We start from the raw sequence: 10,512 nt of genomic DNA, 5'->3' as shown, positions 1-10,512 counted from the left end.
ATTCAAATGATTTCAGCATCATATTGAAGTATCTTTCTCGTTTATTTAAAAAAAAAAATCGATTTTCTTTCAAGCTTTTGAACCGGACAATATTTCAAAGATCAGCAGCTGCAACCGCGTGTCTATCGGAACTCATCAGTCTTTTCCCCATGATTCAATGAAAAGAAGCATGACGTCCTTATTCATTATTTATGCAGAACAAAAACAAACAATAACAGTCTACTAATTTCATAAAAAATGACCACAAGGGCTGCTACATGTAAGCTTTAGTGTAGGGTATTGTGAAGCACATTGTTTGTTGTAAAGTATATACAGTATACTGTATACATATGGTATACTATTACTAACTGAATCCCATATATTTAATCAAAATTATACTCTGCCGTCAAGGATTGAACTCTAGATTAGTAAATGGCTAAGTGACAAGCCAGTGATAAACCATGAATGAGAATTAATCCTTTAGCCAAATAAATAAACTGCCTTATTGAATCTCTCTATCTACTGCAGCACAGGTAGGCCGTCATGCCACCCACCTCAAGAGTCTTCATTCCATAAAAAAACTCTTAAAACTAGCTCTCTAGCTATCCAAACTCCATGTTTTTTTTTATTTGGGTGCAAAATGTGAAAAACCCATGGGGTTTGGTTAGCTAATGGCCTAGTGTTACAGAGTTACAAAGACTTAAAGTGGGGAAAATGCAGCAGGACGGCCTACCAGCATCAGTGTTCTCCCCAGCCCATTAGCAGCACTATGATTTCTTAGCACTTTGCAGTCAATAACTTATTTCAGTTAGCATGCAATATGGGCACTGTGCTATAACTTTGGATGGAATAAAAAAAGGCTTGTGCTATGCCAGTAAGCATTGTGCTATTCAAAACTTATGGGAGAACATTGAGCGTTTTAGTAAGAAGTGAGATTTAAATAACCATTAATTGACTAGGCTAAAGGATTAATTCTTTAGCCGAATCAGTTTGTTGCTGGCTTGTCACCAAGAGGTCTAGGGTTTCAATCCTCGGTGGCAGAGTGTAATTTTGTGAGTCAAATCATGCTCTCCAGTTACACATTGAAAAAAAAATAGTGATGAATTGCTTCAGATAGTGTTGAAATGGCATTTAAAAGGTACAATGTCTTATTGTGATAGCTTGAGATTCACTTTTGATTATTTTGAGTATCTAGGTAAAAAATGTATCGGTCATTATTCAGATCTGTATCAAGCTTGATCCAACTGTTTAGGGTTTGACCTTTGTGTTTGTATCCAACTATGCTCTGCAAAAGCATTTTATTTTCACTTGTCACACTGTAACTTTAGAACCCCTCTTCAATTAAATTCAGACTTTGTGAGAACAATGGTACAATAATCCCTGTATAGCTACTCAAACATTTTTTGGGGTTTTTGATCCTTCAGGATCAAAATACCTTATGTCACCGGTCCATCACTGGAACTTCCCTACCATTTCTGAACACTGCACAAAAATATAGTCCAAATGTAATTCCTTTGATATCATTCAATACCTCTTTTATAACAAGTAAATATGTTTCTTGCAATTTATCAGCTCAATAATATTCTATTATTTATGCAAATAAAATTAAGATCTAGTCTTCTTATCAGCTCAAGATTTGAGGGACTTCTTTTTGGCTTTGAAAGATATTTAGTAATAAATTTACATTTAGGAAATTTATTTCTTGTAGTAATGTGTCTGGAAGGATAAAATGTGTTAAATATTTTCATTTTACACACTTATAAGTCAAAATAAGTCATCCTATCATTAATATTGTACCATTTATAAACAGGAAGTGAAGAGCAGTGATTTTAACCAAGTAAATTTGGCAGGAAAATTCAAATCGATGAACGTGTGTAATTTTTGAAAATCTTGTGTTAAGGAAATTATTTTCTTAAGCTAATATTGGTTTTATTTAAGCACATTGTTATGTAGGATAAATACTTTGTTAATGTAGCTTTTGAATGTAAATGCATATTAACGTTTTGATAGATTTAAAATTGGGGAAAGAGATGAAATGGAACAAAATATGTAAATGTGTGTGAAGGTGGATCAGAACACTAGATTGACTTCAGTTTATACGTATAAAAAATGACAGTTCTTAATAGTATTTAAAATGCAATTTATGTTCACAATTTTATTTAACAATTTTCACAAGAATTAAAAACTGCCAGTGCTTTCAGCACTTTGATTTTTATAAGAAGTCTTACATTGGACAAATATCCCACTATTGTAAGGATAATTTTCGGGATAACATATGGTATGCGATATAAAAATTTCATTTCCTTCCATCATGCGCTTACGGGACAGCTGTTTATTTACATGATCAGAGGTTGTAAGCACAGCTCTTAAATCATTCAATTGAATTGATAAAATTTTTTGGAAAGGTTACATGTATTGTTAAATGCAGATTTATAGCATATGAGCATGAAGAATGGTACTTTTGTAACCATTGCTCAGTTCTAAGTTCTTGGGAAGGGAGATGTTTCTACTTCAGCCAAATTTTTAACAAACATTTCATTTGATCATACATGTAAATGTCATGGAACAAACTGTTCAAATATAAATCTGTACTTATAATATAGTCAGTAGCATCAATACATGATGTTATAATAATAATAATAAAATCTTTATTTCAAGAGGGTTACACAGTTTACATGCTAATCTTCCCTGAGGCCCTCACACACAAAAAGTATATCTACTAGAAATTAAAAATAAACAACACAACACAAAAACAAAAGCTGATTTGACAATACCAAATCACTTTAAGATAATACAATATAGAACATTAAAAACAGTGTAAGCAGCAACAATTTTCTCTTTTAAGATACTCTATTCAAAAGTGTTAAGGTACTTCTTTAGATTGATTTTGAATGAGTTGCCAGTGACTTGATTACGTAAATGTTTGGATAACTTATTCCACAAGACAGACCCAGAATATACATGTATGAATGAATGTCTGAAAAGTTCAGTTTTAATTTTTTGGATTATTAAATTTCCTTGTTCAGCATTTCTTAGTGAATAAGGTTTATTTCTTGAAACATAGTTAAACTTTTCTGATATGTAACTTGGTGCTTCCCTATGGAGAGATTTATAGATTAATAGGTATTTGTGATATTTAATCCTTGTTCCTACTTGCATGATTCCTAATTTTTTGAACAATTGTTCTGATGGAGAAAAGGGTTCAGCATCTAGAATGAGGCAGATAGCCCGTTTTTGGAGTTTAAGAATTTTGTCTAATCCTTCAGAGCCACAGCCACTCCATACAATATAACAGTAGTCAAGAATTGGAAGAATGTACCCATTATAGAAAGTTTTTCTCGTTTCAATGTTCAGATATTTCTTAATCTTTGCTAGGAGATACAATCTTGATGAAATATTAGAGCATATATGATCAACATGACATTTCCAGCTTAGAGTATTATCAATTTTTACACCAAGTAGTTTTTCACATGATGAAAATTTTAAAGCTTTATCATTAACGGAGGGTATATCAACATTTGACAGTTTTTGTCTTGTTCCAATAATAACTTTGTTTTATTAGGATTGATAAACATAGTTATTTCTACACCAGTTTTCAACTTTTCTTAGATCATCTTGCACATCCTGTTGTAATAAATTAATATTTTCCCCAGATTTGTGTATGGTTGTATCATCAGCATACATATCAACATTAGTATTATGCATGTCAAGGGGAAGATCATTAAAAAATAAAACAAATAAAAGTGGCCCAAGTATGGAACCCTGAAGAATGCCAAAGCTAATAGGTTGTTTTGACAAGAAAGTGTTTAAAATATTTACTTGCTGCTTTCTATCCTTTAAGTAGGACTTAAAGAATTGCACAGTACTGTCATTTACACCATAGATCATTAGTTTTTTACAAAGTATATCATGATCAACAACATCAAAAGCCCTTTTAAAGTCTTAAAATATAGCCAGATTTATGTTTCCATTATTCATCTTGCATAGCCATTTATCCACAATATTCACAAGAGTAGTTTGGCATGAGTGTTTAGGTCTAAATCCGGACTGAGCTGGATGTAAAAATTCCCATTGAGATAAATATTCATATAAGTGATTAGATATATATTTGAGTTACATGATAACTAAATAAATTTCTTATATTTCCAGTTACTTCTAAAATCAGAAATTTAAAGGATTACAGATCAAGGTTAATTAATAATGTACAGCCTCTTCCTACTGGAAATGAAATAGAGAATACATTGAAATACTTCTCATTTACTCTGCTCAGGTATGTTTTATTAGACAAGTTCTTTAATAATTGGAAAGTTTGGAATTGTACATGTTAGCATAATTAAGGATAATATAGGGCTTACCAATCCAGGTAAAGTGGACAACAACATTGTTTAAAAATTAAGTTTTAACCTTCTCAAAACCCCAATAAAAATTATAGTTGCCATCCAGTCACAAAGGTTTCACTTTGGATTATTCTCTTACTTACCAGTAGTTATCATTAACAGACTATCTTCATTGCAATCTTAACAATTTCATATCACATAATTAAGAAATGTGCGGACAACACTAGGGGAGAATATACACAAACTAATTATCGTTAACAAAGCCTATGAGCATTTATTATATTTTATTTCTTATATTTTAGAACTATGTACATGTATAAGGGATTCAACATACATGTAATTCTATTAAGTATGAGAAAATGCCCATGTCCTATTAGTAATTTGAGCAACACTTTTTTTCAGTGTACTTAAGGATGTACCAAACATTCCTGCAGAGAGCTATGGACCAAGACAAAGAGATAGTGTTCGTCTGTCTGTGTTTCCCAACTTGAATTACACAGGGTTATATCATGCTGTTTTAGATATGATAGAACTAGTCCCTACAATGCAGATAAGACAATTGGGTTTGTTATGTTACATATATTTACCAAAGTAGATAAATGTAAAGATTGTTATATTAGCACCAGTTGGGAGAAAATATGAAGTTTACCATTATTACTTACCCCTTTTGAAAAGTTGGAGTTATATAGTGGTCGTACCATCTGTTGGTTCTCATCCATCCATCTGTACATTCCTAGTTTTCCTCAACTTTTAAGATACTGCTGAATGGAATTCAATGAAATCGTCACAAATTCTTTATCAAATGCCATAGTACACCTCCTATTTTGCATTTCCATCTAAATGACATTTGGATTTAATTATTCACATTGGTATTTGTATGCTAAAGGTATCAATATATGAGATGGTACAATACAGTTAGGTCATTTCTGAAAATTTGGTCTCATTTTGTTGAAATAAAGCTGTTTTGAGGCAGTCTGCACAGAAATTTCTAGTGTTTTGTCATAAAAAAAGTGCATATTTTTGAAATCTTTGGTGTGTGGAGATTCAGGTCATTTATAAGTAATTTAGTGATTATTATTATAAAATCCAGTAGTCATGGTAATATACTGAAAAAATATTACTGAGTTTTAGTACAAATCTGGGGTGCCTTCCAAAACTAACAGCCAATTACTATGTTTTATAAAATATCAGGCACTTAGACACTACCACAGAATGAAAGCATGCATGGAGTAGGTGAAAAAAAAAGCAAAAATAATATGACCCTTTTTGATTCATTCTCTCAAAATTTTAGTTCCAAAAGTTTGTGCGAAATAAGGTATTTTGAAATTCAGCCATCTGATGCTGAGGAGAGAACCTAATTCGGCAAGGGACTGAAATGTTCCGGGCACCATTCTTCCTTTAAATTACACCTATTTACCATTACGTATATTACATCTGTCTATGTATAAATGCTTAACTACTTTTACACAATATATCCACCAAATTTCAACTTTCAATTTTAAGTTTTACAAAATTTGACGGGAGTAACTTGGTGGGCGAAACAGTGCACCTTAGTGTAACTGTATAGTGCACCCTGAGTTTTTACTTTAATTTTATTTTGGAATAACGTATGATATTGTCAGCTATCAGGACTTTGGTAATATATGATTATTTTTCAGAACATTAAATTAAAAACTTTGTACAGAATTCATTATATGAAGTACCGTTGTCAGTTGAAGAATTTTAAAGGAAAAGAATTGTACTTCAAAAGCTGTTCAAGTTCATGAGACAGCTTATTAAAGATATACATAATTGCTAAGCCATAGCACAGACATTTTTGCATAGCGAATAATGTTTGGCAATATCTGTATCACATGCTATATCAGAATGTCTGTATTGTCATAAAGCACCAGTATCAGACTGAGAGGACTTCTGGTTGATATAAATATATATCCTGTGATGATAAAGTAAAGCATGCAATGCAGTTTATGGATTATCTTTGTTTTCATGTTCATTTTCAAAGCTTTATACAAAATAATGTTTTTAATAGCAGGGTGACTCAAGTAAATTAATTTCTGTTCTGTTATTGCAGAGGTAGGAGAAAATGTACTAAAAGTATTAGGATGCCTTGTGCCATTTCTGGAACATGACTTACTGGATTCTCTCCCTTACACAGTGGCAGCTACCTTAGCTATATTTCCCCTGACACTACACAAAGACACTATTGATTTACTGTGTAGCAACATGTTACCAATGACCTTAGGTATGAACTAACAGTATGTTTATATTGATAACCAAACTGCATGTTGTAATATGAGAATTAAGTTTGAAGTTTGGCAGTGTCTTGATTACTCTTTACAAAAATCAGTGTGTAGTAAACAATATATTTAATCCCCTACCAACTGTGGATTTGGCTTTTGTTGGTCAACCTGTACATCTGTCCTAATTAATGGTTTGTAATAAGACACTAGATGAAATGTAAGGTGTATCTTCTAAATACCAGGGTTAAATTCAAATTATAGTATGAATGCAATGCAATGAAAGTTACTGTGGAAGTACTATTGTTCATGGGGTACCAATTTTCATGGTTTTCGTGTGTAGGCTAAACCACGAAATTTGGTTCCCAACGAAATGGAGATTTCCATTAATGTGTATACTGAAAACCCCAAAACCACGAATTCAATAAGCCACGAACAAGTATTTCTTTCTTAATCCACCAAAACTGCTATCCACGAATTAAAGTACTTTCAGAGTAAATTATTTGGATTGACCTTTAGGGTGCATATTCTAAGACTAATCCTGTTTTTTTGTTTGTTTGTTTTTTTTTTACTTTCCAGATAGGACCATATAAGGATCCTAGATTACGCAAAACAAAAATTTGTATTGTTTCCTGCTTGTTGACCCAAAGTTTAGTTGCACTACCTTCAAACTGTTTTGATCAAATTGAAGAAATATCAATTTTCTGGATTTCCACATTTTGGTGCCATCACGGTCGTCCATATTTCACATAACAAGGCTGCGGTCATGTCAACCAGCATGCTGTCAGTTGTATAAAACTATTGTAGCCACAACAAAATCAAAATAATTATTTTCAAAAAGAAAGTGAAAAAAAATTTCCAACCTAACCTACCCTATTTTTTCTGGCAAGAAACAAAACACAATTTTTTTATTTTTTTTTGCCGAAGAATAAAAACTATGTAGGTTTCACATTTTATGATGGCAAACATACAAATGAATAAATAATTGCATGTTCTTGTAGTAAATGCTTCAAATGGAGAAAAAAGTCACAGGAAATTTTGTCACCAAATGAGTTGGAAAGAGAGTGACAGGAGAAAAAGTCTCAAATATTTATTTTGATTTGGATACTATGTGAAAACTCAATAATGACTAGATGAAATAAATACTTATATAGTTCAAGGATATTGTGTGTGCCAATTTTTTCTCAATTTTACTAAAATTAACAATACATGTATTAAGATACTTGATTCCTAAAATTTATTTTTATTTTTTATAGAATTAATTTTTCCAGACCTTCTTTCTTACATTTGTGCTTGTAATCAAATCAAATCAAAATTCAGACATTTTTGTGTTTTAATAGGGAAGTAGACACAAAAATGTGTTAATTCTGTATTGTGTAGGTACAGGTATTAATCCTGTAAAGTAAATCATAAAGGTTGGTAATATATGGATGAAGATTGTCTATGATGAATTTGTCAATTTGTTGTAATAGTTCACCTATTAAAAGGTGTCTTGATTAGTAGCCTTTGAGTTGATTTAATCTATATTTAACATAAAAGAAAGTAATCCGTTCACAATCTTCAGCTGGTGAAATCTTTTCCTTGTGTTTTTTATTAACATTCAAATCCTTGTCCCCTTTATTCCCCTTGACCAAAATATGGACTAATGTGAACCCACCTCTAATGTTTAGCTCAAAAGGCTGCAAAGATTATTGAAAATGATCTCCAATTGCATATTGTGTAAGTTACATGTAATTCCATTTTAAGGATTTGATGGTGGTTTTGAACCAACATATGCCAGTGAATCAGCTGCTGCTATAATTACCATGGTTTTACAACATACAGACAATGGATGTAAGTTATTCAAATGTTTTAAGCAATTACAGTCTTCTATCTGTGTGGAAACAAATCAAACAGACACGTGGATGGGCAATAGTTTGCCATAAGAAATCATATTGGTACACATGAAAAATATGACATAGTTTTTACAATAATTTTAGTTAACAAATATTGAACAGAGTGAAGAAGATTCCCATCAAATAATCTGCATTTTTGCTGATGACATATTAAATGATGGAGTTTGTTTTCCTGAAGAAAAACAACATCTCACTTGAGAACACTAAGGAATGAAAAGCACAACTAAAACCTTACATAGCATTACATGATTTATGCAATGATAGGTTATTTTAAATAAAATATGATGAAAGTGATACATGTATTTAGACAAGGGCACATTATTTTTATTATTTTCTTGCTTTGTTGACCATTTTCTTTTTTTCTCACCTAGTAATTATTTACCCAGCATCACTGATGCAGCATTACAGTGAATGTCATTCGGCCTGCCAATGTATTTTGGCAACAATTTATTCTTCAGTTATATTTCTTTTTTTATGTCCCACATTTGGGTATTGGGAACAGATTTAACATCTATCTGTACATATGTCTACATACTCTATAGACTTTAGAAATATTCATTGGAATGATTTAAAGTTTGGTATAAAGCTAGAGTATAATGATTTGTACCCTGTGGTCTAAGTAGTAGGCAGAGGATGCCATATCTTAGGTCATACTTCTTGTTAGCCATATTCATGAATACCAGATACTTTGAATGTAATAGTTTTCATTGTGGTTTCATCTTTGCTATGTTCACATAACGTAATGAGAACAATTGTGAAAGTATGTTCATTTGACAGAATTCATAAAAATTAGCAACCATGAAAATTGATGTTTACAGTACCTAGTTTTATTATTTACTTAAGATAGGTAATCTACTGCATACTACTGAACAGTGTCTTTGTATTTTAGCATACCATTCACAGATACTTGAATGTTTTATGAGTATTAAAAGAGATTTGGTGAAGGTAAGTACAGTCCATATCCAGGTTACAACCACAATGTTGCTTGTGTCTAATTTCCACACATATAAAACATTGCTTGTCATAATTGGTTTTCCTTAATTTTTGGTTCATTCAGTTAAAAAGATTTGATTTGAAGAAATAACTACTAGTAATGATAAATGTGAGTACTTATAAACCATATGCTGATATCTTGTAGAATTAACAACCTTTATTAAAACACAAAAAAAATATGAAGCTATTGTACAAATGTTCAGTGATGCATATTTTTTTATTGTTTAATTTAATATGGTGAAAAGGAAATTTAAAATTTGTGTTAATGTTGAAGGGAAGGTAATCTATCTGACTGCTTCCTTAGTCTTTGATGGTTGTTTGGAATGAGAAACTTCATTACCAAGAAAACTAATCCTTCAGATGTACAATGTAATTAAGTTTTGTGCTATGCTAGTTCGTAATACAAAATCAGAAGTTTTATTAATCAAAAAGCAATTGGTCAGAGCTGATTAGCTGTAAATGTGACTTATTCATCTCTGAATTTTTTTATTTGTTAATATGAAACTTGATATTCTAAATAACTTAGAGCATTGTTTACAGTACTTCCACAGTCCTTTTTATTCTTTTTTAAAAAATACAGTTCCTCACCAAAGTAATATGAAATTTAATTAGTTTCAACAATCAGTGTGATGGCAATGTATTGTAATTGAAGTTTTTTTTGGAGTGTAATGGTAATTTGATTAGTTTCAATTGCCATATAACTACCCCAACCCAGTGATGAGAGCATTCTTGAACTTATTTAACATTCATTATCTTTTACCACCTTTAAAGGACATTCTAAGTATAATAGCCTATGGACCTCCTTCAGCTAGATCACCAGCTGCCAATCTATTGTTCTACTATTGGCCACAGCTTAACCCAGCTCTTTCTGACAGGAGAGGCATACATTACAAATACATAGGTAGATATCAAAGTTGTAATTTTTTGTAGATTGTTAGTATTTGTGAAAAAAATATATTTCAAATTAAAGATGAATGTTGTAATGATAACACAAATATAGAATGTATTTTGATTGTTTTTTTCTTTAAATGAAACATTGAAACACTCTTTTGGTGAAACAATGCATTATAT

At 31.3% G+C, this 10,512-nt stretch overlaps 1 protein-coding gene across 5 annotated transcripts in view; it reads left to right on the top strand.

Annotated features, from left to right (window-relative positions):
* The first annotated feature begins 102 nt into the window (after positions 1 to 102).
* LOC148624109 (protein unc-79 homolog) overlaps positions 103 to 10,512 on the top strand; it is a 60,995-nt gene continuing 50,585 nt past the window's right edge. For 4 of the 5 annotated variants that reach the window (XM_088566616.1, XM_088566612.1, XM_088566614.1 and 1 more), the window contains exons 1-7: positions 104 to 259; positions 4,129 to 4,249; positions 4,719 to 4,879; positions 6,388 to 6,558; positions 8,300 to 8,386; positions 9,338 to 9,393; positions 10,213 to 10,342. In XM_088566616.1, the coding sequence (XP_088422742.1) occupies positions 238 to 259; positions 4,129 to 4,249; positions 4,719 to 4,879; positions 6,388 to 6,558; positions 8,300 to 8,386; positions 9,338 to 9,393; positions 10,213 to 10,342 (748 nt within the window). In that variant the 5' untranslated portion in view covers positions 104 to 237. Of the gene's footprint in view, positions 260 to 4,128; positions 4,250 to 4,718; positions 4,880 to 6,387; positions 6,559 to 8,299; positions 8,387 to 9,337; positions 9,394 to 10,212; positions 10,343 to 10,512 lie in introns of all 5 variants that reach the window. The other variant, XM_088566611.1, reaches the window with a different exon arrangement.

Source organism: Perna viridis, chromosome 2 (genome assembly GCF_037379345.1).
Source record: "Perna viridis isolate PV_CMFRI_1.1 ecotype Kerala chromosome 2, ASM3737934v1, whole genome shotgun sequence".
Lineage (NCBI taxonomy): Eukaryota > Metazoa > Mollusca > Bivalvia > Mytilida > Mytilidae > Perna > Perna viridis.
This window is presented reverse-complemented; position numbering and strand designations above follow the sequence as displayed.